This window comes from Sarcophilus harrisii, chromosome 4 (genome assembly GCF_902635505.1).
Source record: "Sarcophilus harrisii chromosome 4, mSarHar1.11, whole genome shotgun sequence".
NCBI lineage: Eukaryota > Metazoa > Chordata > Mammalia > Dasyuromorphia > Dasyuridae > Sarcophilus > Sarcophilus harrisii.
The window spans coordinates 411,470,211-411,486,273 of NC_045429.1; the positions used below are offsets into that span (position 1 = coordinate 411,470,211).

Consider the following 16,063-nt stretch of genomic DNA (forward strand, 5'->3'; position numbering starts at 1 on the left):
CAGAACCAATTAGTGACTTTTTTTTATTATAGTAACTTTTTATTGACAGAACCTATGCCTGGTAATTTTTTTTTACAACATTATCCCTTGCACTCACTTCTGTTCCGATTTTTCCCTCCCACCCTCCACCCCTTCCCCTAGATGGCAAGCAGTCCTATATATGTTGAATATGTCCTAGTATATCCTAGATACAATGTATGTGTGCAGATCCTAACAGTTTTCTTGTTGCACAGGGAGAATTGGATTCAAAAGGTAGAAGTAACCCGGGAAGAAAAACAAAAATGCAAACAGTTTACATTCATTTCCCAGTGTTTTTTTTTCTTTGGGTGTAGCTGCTTCTGTCCATCATTGATCAATTGAAACTGAATTAGGTCTCTTTGTCAAAGAAATCCGCTTCCATCAAATTGCATCTTCATACAGTATCGTTGTTGACGTTTATAATGATCTCTTGAGAACCAATTAGTGATTAAGGCAAAGTAAGAAATGAGGCAGAATAGGGCCTCTTTTATCTAGTCACAAAAAACAACCAAATAAAAAATTCAATCGGGATGGGAAGACCCTCAGGATTTCTGACCAAGACAGAACCAATCACCATTTCCATTCACTTTGAATCAATCAAATCTCAAACAATGACCCCTGGGCTTAGAACTTTGGACAAGACCCTATGTGTATCTGAATTCAAGGTCAGCCCCTAGCCACAATAACATGTTGCCTTTCAATAAGTCTACTAAATGTTATAGTAATAGTATACATAGTATCTAGCCTAATTTTCAAGGACTGTGCTTTTTTTTTTTTTTAAACTAGAGGGAGAAATGTAGCAAATGTCGAGATATCTGCTTCTTCCCTTTCCTTTATGAATAACTGGAGGAGATGACAGTTTTTGCCAAGGGCATATCTAGGGTTAGGAATTGGAAAGGATTGAAGAAGTTAGGGAAAAGAAAGAGCCTGAGGGAAGAGTAGAGGCAAAGGCAATCATATTTAAAAGACTGAACGTTTTGTCCTCTTTTTAAATGAGGAGATAGCATCAGAAACTTGTAGGGCTAAAGAGACTCACTGTCCTGGCCCAAGAAAATAGGGTACTCACTGAGTGGCCATTCTTCAGTCATTAGAGTAGCCAGAAGTTGGAAGAAGTAGAATGAAATAATACCTTCTTCACCCCATCTCTCCATCTTTACGGAGGGGAGGGAGCAGCAGACCAAGAAGGAATGTGGAGTTTGGTAGTTGTGGGGGATAGTTCTCACAGAAAAACTCTCATATTTTATTGTTTAACATTATAAACTGCATGTTTAGAGAGCTCTTCTCAGTATAACAAGATACAGATGGCCAATGCCCATTAGTGGATGGGGAATCCACTGGGATTCCTCTCCTCAACCCTTAGAGAATTAGCCATGACTTAGACAGATGTACTTCACTATCACTGACAAGCTAACTCTCCACTCAGAGGGAAGGGAAGAGAAAAAGCCATATCCTGATGAGCATATGGGTGGGAGATTGGTGGGAGCAGACCCCATCAGTGGACAGGACTTCACAAATACTGAGACTCAACTGTTCCTCCATCTTGCTTCCCATCTCTTATTTCCTTTTTAAACAAAATGATTTTTTTTTCTGAATCTTCCTCCATGATCAGCAGTTGCCAGATATGTCAGACTATAGAACAGGGACTGTATATTTAGAATGGGGGTGTACCAAAGCCAGTCTAAACAAGTAGAGCTGAATGTTTTTAATTTTTAAATTTTTAGTTAAAAATTTAACTAAATTTAAAATTGTTAAATTTTTAGTGTATTTTCACTTTGGAGATCAACAAAGGCTACAATAAATAGGGTTTGATTTATTGTTTTGTGGATTGTCTAGACTTAAGAAAATGACAGTTGAAAATGCTAAAGTTGGAGTTAAAACTTTTACCAGCATATCCTTGTACCAGTGTAGCAGAGCATACAGCACTGTTCTAAGTGCTGAGCTCAAGTTGGTGACTCCTCACAGCCCTTTCATCCTTTCCTTTTGCCTCTTTCTTCCCAGGAGAATATGCCTATTCTCTGTGTCTCCATTTCTTAAGAGTTTGTTTTTTAGAAATTGGCTTTCTAAGAAAAATATGCTTAATCATTGCATTAGTGACTTGAATGTAACTTTGCGTAAATGCAGTTGAGAAAAACAATGAAGGGAGGAAAGAGAGAAACAAATAGATTTGATTGCTTCAATATTCATGTTCTCCACAGCAATTTTCCTGGTTAAGAGCACCAGTTTTTGATTCATTTTTTGGTAACTTTTCAGAACAGAGAGAGAAAAGAAATATAGACCCAGATTTTTCTTGATAATGAGCAAGCAAGGGAAACAATTTGGTAACTTTGCAGAGCAGAGGGAGAAAAGAAATGTAGACCTACATTTTTCTTGATAATGAGCAAGCAAGGGAAACAGGTTTTACAGCTAGTATTGATGACAAAAGTCTCATTTCTAAAATACATAGAGAATGGATTTAAAAAATACAAGTCATTTTCCCATTGATAAATGATCAAAGAATATGAACAGACAATTTTCAGATTAAAGAAATTAAAGCCACTTACAGTCATATGAAAAATGCTTTAGATCACTATTGATTAAAGAAATGCAAATTAAGATAACTCTGAAGTACCATTTCATACCTCTCAGATTGGCTAAAATGACAAGAGAAAATAATGATTAATGTTGGAGGGGATGTGGGAAAACTGGGACACTAATGTATTATTGGTGGATTTGTGAACTGATCTAGCCATTCTGGAGAACAATTCAGAACTAGACCCAAAGGGATATGAAATTGTAGTGTCACTACTGGGTCTATATCGCAAAGAGATTATAAAAGAGAGAAAAGTGCAAACCCACGTTTGCACAAATGCGTGTAATAGCTCTTTTTATAATGTCAAGGAACTGGAAATGGAGTGGATGCCTATCAGTTGGGGAATGGTTGAATAAGTTATGGTATATGAATGTAATGGAATATTATTGTTCTATAAAAAATAATAAGCTGATTTCAGAAAGACCTGGAAAGACTTACATAACCTGATGTTAAATGAAGTGAGCAGGGCCAAGAAAACATTGTATACAATAACAAGATTATGTGATGATCAATTATGGTGGTTCTTCTCAACAATATAGTGATTCAAGGTAATTCCAATAGACTTGGATTGGAAAATGCTATCTGTAGAGGAAGAATTATGGAGATATTATGGATTGAAGTATAGTATTTTCACTTTTTTTGTTTGTTTTTTCTTTCTTGTGTTTTTTTCCTGTTTAGATCTGATTTTTCTTGCACATCATGCCATATATGAAAATATATGGATTATATATGTTTAACCCATATCAGATTGCTTGCTGGCTTGGGAAAGGTAGGAGCACAAAGGCTTACAAAAATGAATGTTGAAAACTATCTTTAATGTATTTGGAAAAAATAAAATAGCATTGAGATAATGAGTCAGCAATTTTGGCAGAGGGAAGACTTACAACAAGCTGGAGCTGGTATGGACATGCACGGGTGGCTTGGTCATTATCCCTCTCCATTGTTAGGTTTGTAAAGAAAACCATCCTTCCAAAGGGGCAGAACAGAACAAGTCACCAGAAAACTGTAGCAACAGGGAGGACTTAGGAAGTAGTAGCTCAGTCCAAGTGAACGTGTTTACCTTTGAGGAGTGACTAACCCTCTAGTCCACTAGTTTAGTGGTACCAGCATTGCCTTGCTGAAGAGGTGGATGGGATGAAGTGTGGTGGTGGGGAGGGATAGCATGTCTACACTGTTAGAGACACATTTAGAGCTGGAAGTGATTTCTAATCTTCTCATTTTTACAGATGAGGAACCCAAGGCTCAAAGAGATTAAGTGATGGATGATGGCATTGAGTCAGTGAGTAGAGTGGAAATAGCACTAGATTTGGATGGGGGCGAGGGGAGGGAGGGTCTAAATTCAAATCTCAGCTCTGCTACTTACTACCTATGTGACTTGGCAAGTCACTTCTTTTTTCATGGTGTATAGTTTCCTCCTCATGAAAACAAGGAGGTTGGACTAGATTAGGACTTCTTCTAGGTCTAAATGTCTTTAGAGATAGAGCCCTGGGCTTGGAATCTGAAAGGCTTATTTTCATGAGTTCAGGTGTGACCTCAGACACTTACTAGCTGGGTAACCAGGGCAAGTTCCTTCACCCTGTTTGCTTCAGTTTCCTTTTCTGGAAAATGAGTTGGAGAAGGAAATGGCAAACTGCTCCAGTATCTTTGCCAAGAAAACCCAAAATGGGATCATGAGGAGTCTGATGTGACAGATGGGCATATATATGTGTTATTTAATATTATTATTAATAACAGAATATATATGCTCTGACTTTTCACTGCTGGTAAGCAATTTGGCCATAGAATTTCTCTATTTTTTTTAAAACAGGGATAGTTTCAAAATCCTCTATTTTTCTCAGGTTTTCTATTCAATTTCTACCTCTTGCAAGGATTCTGTTAAAGGACAGACAGGTTAAGAGCCTGTCTGAGCTTCCTAGGTTCTGCCCTACAGCCCCACAGAACCACAGATCCCAGGAGAAGGCCTCTGTCTCTTTAATGATTTAAGAACTCAGTTTTTATTCCCTCCCTGGTTGCGAGGAAACAGATGCTGCTTTATTTCCTGGGGTTGAGGAAGAAGGAGGCAATCCACCTTTAGGGATCCCTGCTAGGACTGGGTTGCACCAGAAGCTGACAGGGAGTGTTTATTAGGGGGAAGAGCAGTGTGTGGATGAGTGTGTCTGGAGCAAAGTGAAGAGAAGGAGAAAGGGGTGAGAATGCGACTTTGGAGGTAGGAGCTGGAAGTATGTGAATGGGAGAAAGGGGGGGGGGCTGCAGATAGGACTGGGTGTGGGTGAGCCGGACTGTTTGGGGGTGGGAGCTGGGGAGAGTTGGGGATGACTGTATAGAGCGAAGGTAGGGTGGATGAGCCGGACAGTTAGGGGGTAGGAGCTGGGGGTGCGTCCGTGCGCACCGCCCTGCGGGGCAGGACAGAGCAGAGACTGTCCAGTCCCTGCCCTGCCCCGCCCCGCCCCGCCCCCGCCCAATCCCCGCCTTGCCCCGCCCCTCTGACAAGGAATAAAGCCTCTCTCCGGGGTCGAGATTGGAGAGCCGGCTCCTAGCCCACGAGACGAGCACCCATCATGCCTATCATCCTGGGCTACTGGGACATCCGCGGGGTGAGCCTCCTGCCTCCGGCCTTCAGGCTCCTCCGGGGGAGAAGTCCGTTTTCTGGGCCTTCGAGCCAGAGCCCACCTGCTTCTTCCCTCTGTCCAGCCCCGGGTCCCCCCGCGGGAGCCCCTTTAAAGGCTGCCTCCTCTAGTGCCCCTTGGGGAGGGGGGCAGACAATCCCTCCTCTGCAGCCCATTCCTTGGGAGCACCCTTAATCCTGGACCCAACTCCATCCTCCTCCCCACCTCCTGGGCATCCTGATCCCCACAAGGTGCGGGGGCCCGCGGCGCAGGGAGGACGGTGCGGGGCGGCTTTCGGGGCCGCCCCGGGCGCTGCCCCGCCTTGGCTTACCCCCTTTGCCCTGGCTTTGCCCCTGCAGCTTGCTCATGCCATCCGCCTGCTCCTGGAGTACACCGGCGCAGAATATGAAGAGAAGGTGTACCACTTTGGGGATGGTAATGGAGAGCTGGGGGGAGGGAGGGAGAACCGTGTCTGCCCGGGTGCGCAAAGCCCGTAACCGGGTCCTGCTGGCCCTGGGGTCAGCACTTACCTTACACAGCAAGGGGCCTGTGCCCTTTCCCCTCTAAATCTGGGATCTCTGACTTAGGAGCCAAATGGAACCCAGTCCTGTCTTCCTCCTGGGCAGCTGGGAGAAGACTGGGGGAGAGAGAGGGAGGGAGGGAGGAAGACTCACTGATTAGGGCCAAGGCCTAGAGGGCCTGCTCAGCCCCTTTCTGAGAGACAGAGGGAGGCCGGCCTGGGACAGCTGGGCTTCTTGTTTGTCTCAATTTCCTTGGCTATAAAACAGGGCTTCCAAAGATAGGAAATCACATGAAGTATACCTGAAAAGCATTTAGCGCTGTACTGTAAAAAATGCTAGCTATCACTGTTATTATTAATTATTCCTCTTTTACTCTCAAGCTATCTCCCAAGGAGGGTACATGGAGCCCGGGAGCTTCTCTGTCTTTCCTGGGTTACCATTCTGTGTGGGGTCTTGGTAAGAAAGGGACTTTGCTTGGGGAAAGGTCTGGGGTTACTGCATCTTGTTCCCTGCAGCTCCTGACTTTGACCGAAGCCAGTGGCTGGATGTGAAATTCTCGCTGGGCCTGGACTTCCCTAATGTAGGTAGCTTCATCAGGGAATATACCTCCGTCCCTCCTTGCCTCCTTCCCCCTTCCCTGGCTTAAATGGGGCTTATTTAGGCTGCCCTCCATTCAGCTTCCCTCAGCAGTCTCTTGCTTTCCTTCTGCCTTCCCTTCTCTGTCTCTTGATAGTGTTTATAATTGTCTTTTTCCCCCAAGGTCAGTAAGTAGCACCTCAGCCTTATGGGGAGGTTGGGAAGAGGGGGGTGAAGGTGCTTAAGATCCACGGACATCATCAGTTATTGTTACCTGTTTCTATCGTTATTCCAGCTACCTTACCTGATTGACGGGGAACACAAGATCACTCAGAGCAATGCCATCTTGCGCTATATTGCCCGACAATACAACCTATGTGAGTGAGAGTGGGCATGTTGGGAATGGTGAGGAGAGCCTGAGTTTTTAGGAGCTGCTGTCCTGGACCTGAGTTGATGACCTCATTCATGTTTTAAGGTTGCACAAAGCTCCTTCCTTGCAAAACCCTGAGAGAGAGGTAGTAGTACAAGTAACAAGTAGCACTTTCCCGTTTTGCATTTTAGGGCCCAGTAAGGTTGGTAAGGTTTGATGAATTTACTTGTGTTCACATAGGTAGAAGAGTCAGGATCTAAAAGACCTAGTTATCTCCTGACTGCTGGTATAGAGATCTAAGATAATGAACTTATCTATTCATCCTACCCACATGTAGGTGGCGAGACTGAGGAAGAATGCATTCGAGTGGACATGCTTGAGAACCATGTCATGGATGTCCGCTTGCAGCTGTCTCGGGTCTGCCACAACCCAGACTTTGTAAGTTTTCCTTGTGAGAACTGGGCTGGTGCTGGGACTGAGAAGGGAGCAGGAAAGGAGGATGTGCGCCATGGAAACATTGCCCTAGATGGTTCTGGGGTGGTGTGTGTGTGTGTGTGTGTGTGTGTGTGTGTGTGAGAGAGAGAGAGAGAGAGAGAGAGAGAGAGAGAGAGAGAGAGAGACAGAGAGAGAGACAGAGACCTAGAGAGGAGAGAGACGGTCCTGGGGTCTAATCCTGGTCTGTCAATATAACAGAGGAGCTGGATTCTCCTACAGGAGCAAGATCCTGGCCAAAGGGCTTTGCAGGACATAAAGTCAGGTATGATAACAACTGACATTTTCAGAGTACTTGAGTGTTTCCAGAGTGCCTGACATACATAATCTCAATGATTCTATGTAAATGAGTTATTTTAAGGGTCTGTTACCCCATTTTACAGATAAGAAAACTCAGGAGGCTTCAGGTTAGTAACTTGTCCACCAGCAATAAGGGATAGAGGTAGAATTTTAGTGTAATGCTCTTTTCTGACTTCAATTTCCAGTCCTTTCTCTAGAGTTGGATAGCACAGTAGATGGGAGACTCAAGTCTAAATGCAGCCCTTTAGACACTTATTAGCTATGTGATTTTCTGGGCAAGTCTCGTTACCTATGCTTACTCAGTTTCCTCATCTATAAAATGAATCTAACGACTTACCTCCGAAAATTTGTTGGGAGGTTCAAATGAGACAATATTTGCAAAGCCTTTAGTCCAGTGCCAGGAGTAAAAAATAATAAATGCGTGTTTCTCTCCTTCAAGCTGATTATTGTATTACTGTAATTCATTATAAATTCAATGTTATTACTATTGTAATAATAATATTAGCTGATTAAGCAGCCTGTGGAATATCACTACTACTAAAACATTTTTATTCTTCCTCCCTTCTTCTACCTTCTCTCCAGGCAGCCAATAGGTAAAGGAACATTTGTCGAATGCTTTATTCTATGCCAAACATTGTGCTAAGTGCTAGGAAGGCAAAGAAAAGCATAAACAGCCTCTTATCTCAAGGAGCTTATATTTTAGTGGAAGAGGCTACATGTAAATAACTGGGTGAAGATGAAAGAGATGCAGTTACTGTGATTTGTGGAAGAAAGGTGGCCAGAAAAGCCTCCACTCTGCTGCCCCCCTTGGGCTTTGGGGTTCTTATCCAGCCTGGATGATGGCAGGCACTATTACTAAGCCACCCCTTTTAATTAATCTGGCTTTTCAAATCTGTTCTTCCATTGTATTCCTCAACCCTCCTTCACAATCTGGGCTCTCCTATCTGCACTCTTCTTAAACTGCTTGCCTCAACACTGGACACACTGGACAACTCAGTTCTAGGCCACCTGCTGCTTCTTAAACTCTTTCCTCCCTCTCACCCTCTACCTTTTAGAATTCTTCAGGACTCACCTCAGACACCACCTGCAGGAGACCTTTCTCAGATGTGCTCTAGCCTTCTTTCTAAGGTTATCTTTGGGACTATCCAATGACATCATATTTGTAAAGTGCTTAAAGTCTGTACTTGGCCATGGTAGGCACTTAATAAGTCCCTTCCTTCCTTCCTTCCTTCCTTCCTTCCTTCCTTCCTTCCTTCCTTCCTTCCTTTTCTCCTTTCCTTTCACATTTTCCCCTCCTATGTCATATCTGTGACAAAACTGTTAATATAATTGTTGATGTAATGGCAGAAAGATGTTACTGATTGTGATGTGGACTGCCTAATCCTCTTAGTCATCATGATAAGGTCAAAATTCCAGTATTGTCCTTATATATTCCTGCCCCTAAGATGTGATTAGGTTGAGCTGAACCATCCCAGGGATGTTGCCTTGTGGAGAGTCCAGCTCTAGCTAGATCTTGGCTTCCTTGCCGACCCCCACCCCTTCCCCTGGGATTCATGGCATGAAGAACAAAATAGCCTCAAGTGGCTTTCCTTGCCCTGTTCGACAAGGGAGGGCCACTGGCTTCTTATGATCAGGTCTTGCTAACTCACCTATCTCTTTCCCCTCTCCTCCTAAAACTATAAATACTTTTCCAAGTTGTACTGAGGACTTGTTATAGGACGCTGGCCTAGTGCTGTTTTTTTTCATCTGAGAAATGAAGCGGTAAGATAGGATGAACTCTTGAGGATCTTTTCTAGCTTTGAATCTGTGAGATCTGCGTTTAGAGGGTCTGAGTCTCTTCCCACCTGACCCCCAGGGTGCCCCTAATTTCCTCGCAGAAGGGCATTCCTATGCCTTGTTTGGAGAAAGTTGCCAGGGATTCAGGTTTGCTTTGGTTTTGGCCTGGGCCCAAACAGAGATCTAGAGGAGAGTCCATACTGGCCCCTTCAGGGAAACTCCCTGGTAGTTGATGGCAGATATCTCTTTCTTTTTCAGGAGATGTTAAAAATTGAATATCTGGAGCAGCTCCCAGGACAGTTGAGGCTCTTTTCTCTGTTCTTGGGAACATGGACATGGTTTGCAGGGGAGAGAGTAAGTCGGGAAAAAAAGGGAAAGCTCACTTGGGTATTTTTTTCTCATGGAAGCTAAACAAGGAGCAGAAAGAATTTCACTGATTTGGCTGTTCCCTTGTCCCTCTGCCAGATCACTTATGTGGATTTCCTTGTGTATGATGTCCTTGACCAGAACCGAAAGTTTGATCCCTGTTGCTTGGATGACTTCTCAAACCTTAAGGATTTCTTATGTCGATTTGAGGTGATGCCTTTGGCCTTCCACCATCTGTGGCTGGTTTCCCCATCTGATGTGTCCTGGGGCCTGGAGGGGTGGAGTGGACAGGCTGTGCTGGGCTCCTTTCCAGGTCCCCAAATCTTATGCTCATCAACCAGTAGTTACTTATCAAGCCCCAGGCTTATTTCCTTGGCTAGAGTTCTCAGGATATTGAGTTCAGTTTTCTGGGTGGTGGGAGAGGAGGGTCATTGGGAATAGTGTGGATGGGGTGGTGGGAGGGTCACTGGGAATAGTGTGGATGGGGTGGGGGCAGGGTTTTAGGGAGCAGCTCAAAATGTAGGGTTAGTTTATTCCTGGAGTGTTTGTGGGTGGGCAACAGTGGAGAGGAGGGAGTTTAGGCTGAGCTTCTAGTTTAATTGGGAACAGAAGATAGACAGTTTCAGTTTCTGGTAGAGTTGCTAAAGTTATAGGAATATTTGTGCACTGTTGGGGTTAGGGTTTGTGAGTAACAGTGCTACTTGTAATTGTTCATATCCAAGGGATGCTGAACTCAAATTTTTGATGAGGTTCTGAATAGCTGGCCTTTCTCTTCCACCACACAATTTAGCTAGGCTGGATTGGATTGTCAGAGCTTATTATTTTTTTAGGTCTAGAAGGAAAACAGAGTCCATGTTGCTTCGTTATTCAGGGAGATAGTTAGCTGAGAATCCAGATTTTCCAACTCCTACTTAAGTTTTGTCTTTGGGCTAAGTTAAGTTTTGATAGGTTTAAAGTCATCTCTAGCAGACTTTCAGGCAACATACACACATTCACACCATCACTGTTACATATGAGGACATCAGGAAAGTGATTCTAACTAAGGGAATAAAGGCTGGATTTTTGATTTTCCTAGTATCAGGAATTCCCAGGTGAGGAAACTCCCTCTTCCAATTCAGGTCAGCACATTTTTATAACTTGTAGTGGAAGGGACAGTTCAGTGGGCCACCAGGCAGATGTGTCTGAGGTGAGACTTGAAGGCAGGTCCCTAACCATTATATCATAATGCCAAAGTTTTTTTTTTTTTTTTTTTTTTTGGCCTTTCTTTGTATCTTAACATATTTGTGGATTGTGGGTTATACTCTTTTGATGTAGAGTGAAACCTTCTCTGCCGGGTAAATGTCGAGGGAATGGCAAAGGCTTGTAGATGCCTTTTGTGAAGAGTTAGAGCTGGATTATTGCAAAATGACAGAGGAAAATGGGATTAGGAAAGACATTAAAATGTCCATGGAAAGACAGAAGAAAGAATTCAGATGTTAATTCAGTCCTTTTCTTTAAGGCCGGATCTGGCAGGGAACTTGAGTTTAATCTGAGTGGTTGAGGGAAACCTTCTGAGAGTTGAAGTGGGGGGGACTTAAGAAACCTGGCAGGAAGGTATCCTGCTTATTTCAGGGTTTTCCTAGAAGGAAGAATTCAGACTTTGGCTAGAGATAGAAATGTAGGGTAAAACTAAGAACCTTGATTTTTTGGGGGAGGGGGAAGGGAAAAGTGAAGGGTGATCAGCCAAAGTGGGGATCACGGCCAGGGCTGGAAAGAAGGAGGGCTTTATTAGCTAAACTCAATCTCTGTAGAATGCAATCTGGGTTTGGAATCAGAGGCTTTGGGGCTTGTTAACTGTGTTACCTAAGGCGGGGACCACTTATTTGATTTTTCTGGGCCTTATAGTTCATAACTGAAAGAAAATAGGTGGGGACTGGATTGGGTGATTACTTAAGGTTCCTTTTTGCATTTCCCAATCCTATACTATGAAGAGGACATCTGGGGAGGGCTCCCTTTCTGAAGAGAGGCTGGTAGCATCGGGGTGTCTCTCTTGCTTGTGTGGATATAAACTGGCAGGAAAAGGGGGGCCAGGTTTGCTGCAAATCAATGTATATAGGAGATTTCTTGCTGGAAATCTAGACATTTGAGATTGCAGATATCAATGATTGTTAGACTCAAGACATGTGAGATTTCAGATGTCAGGATCAAGAATCACAGTATGGATAACTCTCCTGGAACTCCTGTTCCAGGAACCAACCGGTGCCATGCTTGGTTCATTCAGCTTTTGGCATCTTCTCCCCTGCCCACTCCAAGCTCCAGGCTGCATAGCCCCGGGACCTGGTAGTGGGCTTGCTGAATCCCCAACCGTGACTTCTTGGGTCTTCTGTGGGGAGTGATGGTGAGAGAGGTGGTGAAGGACCCAGGAGACTGAACCCCCTTGTTCTCCCTCCCTCCCTCCAGAGTCTGAGTAGTATTGCTGCCTACTTAGCCTCTGAACGCTGCCAGCGTCCGATCTTTGCAAAGATAGCCTGCTGGGGCAATGAGTAGGGCCCCACATGGACCAAAGGCCTGGGAGGAACAGACATCGCCAACTGCTGATCCAGCTGCAATTGAAGGCTTCTAGAGGATTCCTGGCCCTCACCTTGGAGCCCGGGGTTTCTAATAAAGTTGCTGTAACTATTACTCTGCTTTTCCTTGGGATTTTGTATTCCTGCCCCTCAGCTACCTACTCCATTTGCTACCCTTTACTTTCTAGGGGCCACCCCTTACCTCTGACAGCGCTCCTTTATTCTCCTGGGTAAGAGGGTGCAAGGGGGTGGAGGGCTGGGCTTGGAGTCAGGAGAAGACCCGAGTTTCAAATCCAGCCTCAGACAATTGTGAGCAAATCACTTGTCCAAGCTTGGCTCAATTTTCTCACTTAAAACAGCACCTACTTTTGGGGTTGTTGTGAGGATCAAATGAGACATTTGTAAAGCCTAATCCTAGCACATAGTAGGGGCTTATAAAGGTACATCCCCTGCCTTCCCTCCTCCCTTGAAAAAGGAACACATGGGAGATCAGGACATCAATAGCTAGCTCCCTTGGCCCCCAGAGGAGGACCTTGTCCGGGCTTTCCCTTTTCTTGGGTTGAATCAGAAAAGGATGATGAGGGATTGGGGTGTTTCCCCTTTTCCTACTCCCTTCCCTGTTCAGTTTTGGGTGCCATTTTAGGAAGACCCATCAACAAGCTGGGATGTCCAGGGAGGGTGGCAGGAACCAAGATGATAATAACTATCTTCAAATTCATTTTATATGGGGACTGATTGAAAGAACTTTTGGAGAAGAGAAAGCATAGGGAGATATGAGGAAGACATAATAGTTCTACTTCTCCAGGGGCTACATTGCAGGAGAGAGAAACCATGCTTGTTCCAGTGAGGGCTTCTGCTCTGAACCTCCAAAATCAGCGTCTAGGTTACATTCCTTTCCAGATTGTCCTCAGAGACTTTGTGTTTATCCCTATTTAAAATAAAAATAATTACCTCACATGGAGACCTGTTCCTCTGTCTCTTCTCTAGCTAGGGCAGGTAGCCATCTTTGAGCTAGCAGGATCCAATTTTTGCCTTTCTTTCTGGGCCCCACCTCTGCACCAGCACTTGGTCGGGCAGGTGGGGACTGGTGGTGGTGGAAGTGAGTGGGGGAGGCAGGAGGTGATTAGGAGTGTTGAGAGAGTGGAATGTTCCTCTCACCTTCAATGTCTCTATGGCTTTTTAAGCCAGGAATTTGTGAGAAGAGAGATGGAGTAGTTTCAGGTGGTTCAGAATAGTCTTGTATGTACCTGGTCTCTCCCACAACCATCCCATCTTCATCCCCACTTCCATGTTTATTTTTATCTCTTCCTCTAATCCCAGCATCTCATTCCAGTAAATGACCCCATCATACCCACATCTATATTATTTATTTTTATTTATTTTTTGCTGAGGCAATTGGGGTTAAGTGACTTGCCTAGGGTCACACAGCTTTGCACTCGGGTCCTCCTGACTTCAGGACTGGTGCTCTCTCCACTACACCAATTAGCTGCCCTCTCACATCTAAATTCTGAATCATCCCAGGGTTCCTTTCTTCTGGGGCTGAGCCTGGATCCTTGCAATCCTAGGATTTTTGGTTAGAGAGCAGGTATGGGAGGGAGAGGGCAATGGAGAGAGGAACATGGCAGTGGGGTGGACTTAACACATTACCAGCCAAGATTGCATAGGGTGGAAGCAGAGAGATATCGACTGGAAATTGGCTTCATTGATATCCGTACAACCAGAAAAGCAGAAGGAAGGATTCTGGCACATTGTGGGGGCCCAGTTGAGGATTTATAGGAAAGCAAGCCCAAAAGGTGCAAAGCAAGACGAGGCGGATGACTTATAACTGCATTGTTGAAGAGAGGGATGCAAGTATCAGTTGGAATCGCAAGAACATCCCATTCTATGCTGGGAAGAACATGGGCAGAGCTGTATCCAGCAGTTTTTGCCACTGGGGCAAAGGGTGGGAGGTGGGGAAGATGATGAGGAAGGCTCATCTGGATTGCATTAATAGGGAGGAAGAAATTTGTTCCAGGATCTTGCAAAATTTCCAGGTCCATAGAATGGTCACTTCTGGGAAGAGGGCATAGATTCAGTCAATCACCAAGCATTTATTAAGTGCCTTCTATATGCCAGATGCTAAATGAGTCAAAAAGACCACCAGGAGCTCACAGACTAAGGGGAGAGAGAATATGCAAAGAGTTATGTACAAACAAGCTATCTACAGGATAAATGGGAAATAATAGAGGGGAGGCCCCAGAATTCAGAGAGATTAGGAAAAGTTTCTTAGAGAAGGTAGGCTTTTAGTATGGGTGATGGAGTAACTACCAAGCAACTGGGCTCCTGGAAATAAACCTAAGAAATGCAGCCCTAGGGATGATAATACGGTGCAGGCTCTAAATTGTCTTGTTTTGGGAAAGCTGTAATTAAGCTTTAAGATTATCTTGTCTTAGTTTACATTTTGTGGTCTGGAGAGTGAGTTGCTTATCTTAGAGACTCAGAGACAAGGGTTTTGCATTGGATCCTGTAAAGGAGTAAAGGAGATGACTAAGTTTTAGGAAGATCACTTGAGTGGTGAATCGTCTGGAGTAGGAGGGAGACCTGCTAGCATCTATTGCAAATCCATGTTGTGAAGTGATTCAAATATTCACTGAAGTGAAGGCAGTGTCAGAGGAGAGAAGGGGGCAAATCTGAAAGATGAAATGGACAGACCTTGGCAGCAGATTGGATATGGGGGTGAGGGAGTGAGTAATGCTCAAAGCCCAACTTAGGGCTCCCCCAAATTTTCTGAGTAGAACTCCATCCTATTTCCTGTTCTTGACCCTGGATTTGCAAACTGCTCTGTCACTTCCTAGGGCTTGTGGACCTCAGTTCCTCTTCTGTAAAATGGGAGTAGGGGGATCTCTAAGGTATCTTCCAGCTTTGGAATCCTTGTTGGAATCCCACCTGGGACCATGACATCAGGGAGGTCACTTGCAGCATGACATGCAAGTGAGTTGGATTGAAGTGAGGGAGAACTGTGCAAAGTCACCAGCCTCACTTTCTCCTGCAGAGTCATCTGGGTCCAGTGGCCTGAGATAGATCGGGACAAATGGAAATGACCCTGGGTAACAGTTGGAGAAGTTTGGCCTTTTTAAGCTGTCTTTTAACAGGTCTCAGTCTGAGGCAGCATCCACTCAATGTTAGGGAAAAATTCAGGCAAGAATTGCTTCTTTTATCTATTCATAAAAAAACCAAAACAAAATGAAATCTGGGTGGGAAGGACCCTCCCCAAACTGAGAGGCCAAAACAGAAGCAACTGCCCTATACTTTCACTGAGTTCAAACTATGACCAACCGGGCTTGAATTGGGACCTATTGTTGGCAAGTCAAGGAGAGTCAGAGTGATTTGGGTTTATGGTGGTCCCTAAGAAAGAAATCAATGGCTCCTCTCCCCCAAGTGGGGAGGACAGAGGCAGGAGGGTCTGGGACAGGAAGACCACAGAGCTCAAAAGACCCTTTTGGTGCCGGCCCTTCAGACAAAAAGCCTCTCTTTCATCAGAATTCTCTTTGCCCTTAGCCTGCTCTCACTAATTATAATCTCCAGCCCAGTTTCTTCTTTCTTTTGAAGTTTTTCCTTCTTTGAATGCTGCTGTTGCTATGAGGCCCTTAGAAACAGAGGGGAAAGCAGTGAGAGAATAATGGGGCCCAGAGGTGGGGCTAGAACATGGGCTCAGGCCTATCCTGGATAATTCAGTAAAAAAGGATTTCAGGGTGTTAACCTAGGAAAACCTATCAGAACTTAGGTATTAATTATTATTGTTTATGAAGTTCAAATTCTTCAACCTATCTCAAGATTCTCCACGCTGGCTTCTGTCCAGTTTTCTCTTGCCCATAAATCCACTTTTCTAGCCAAACTGGTCTATTCTCTGACCCCTGAATATACTTTGCACTTTCTGAAACCTG

At 44.4% G+C, this 16,063-nt stretch overlaps 1 protein-coding gene across 1 annotated transcript; it reads left to right on the forward strand.

The window, feature by feature from the left end:
• Positions 1-5,078: 5,078 nt before the first annotated feature.
• On the forward strand, positions 5,079-12,255 carry LOC100927692 (glutathione S-transferase Mu 1-like). Its single transcript, XM_003769740.4, has 8 exons — positions 5,079-5,181; positions 5,553-5,628; positions 6,230-6,294; positions 6,586-6,667; positions 6,998-7,098; positions 9,487-9,582; positions 9,694-9,804; positions 12,034-12,255. Exons 1-8 carry the CDS (start codon positions 5,146-5,148, stop codon positions 12,118-12,120), a joined length of 654 nt encoding a protein of 217 aa, XP_003769788.1. The 5' UTR covers positions 5,079-5,145; the 3' UTR covers positions 12,121-12,255.
• The last annotated feature ends 3,808 nt before the right edge of the window (positions 12,256-16,063 follow it).

Bases quoted from the DNA above. Each gene is read 5' to 3' on its own strand.
- LOC100927692 (XM_003769740.4), top strand. From the start codon at position 5,146: ATGCCTATCATCCTGGGCTACTGGGACATCCGCGGG. The intron at 5,629-6,229 runs GTAATGGAGAGC...TGTTCCCTGCAG, and splicing joins GGTGTACCACTTTGGGGATG to CTCCTGACTTTGACCGAAGC. The intron at 9,583-9,693 runs GTAAGTCGGGAA...TCCCTCTGCCAG, and splicing joins CATGGTTTGCAGGGGAGAGA to ATCACTTATGTGGATTTCCT.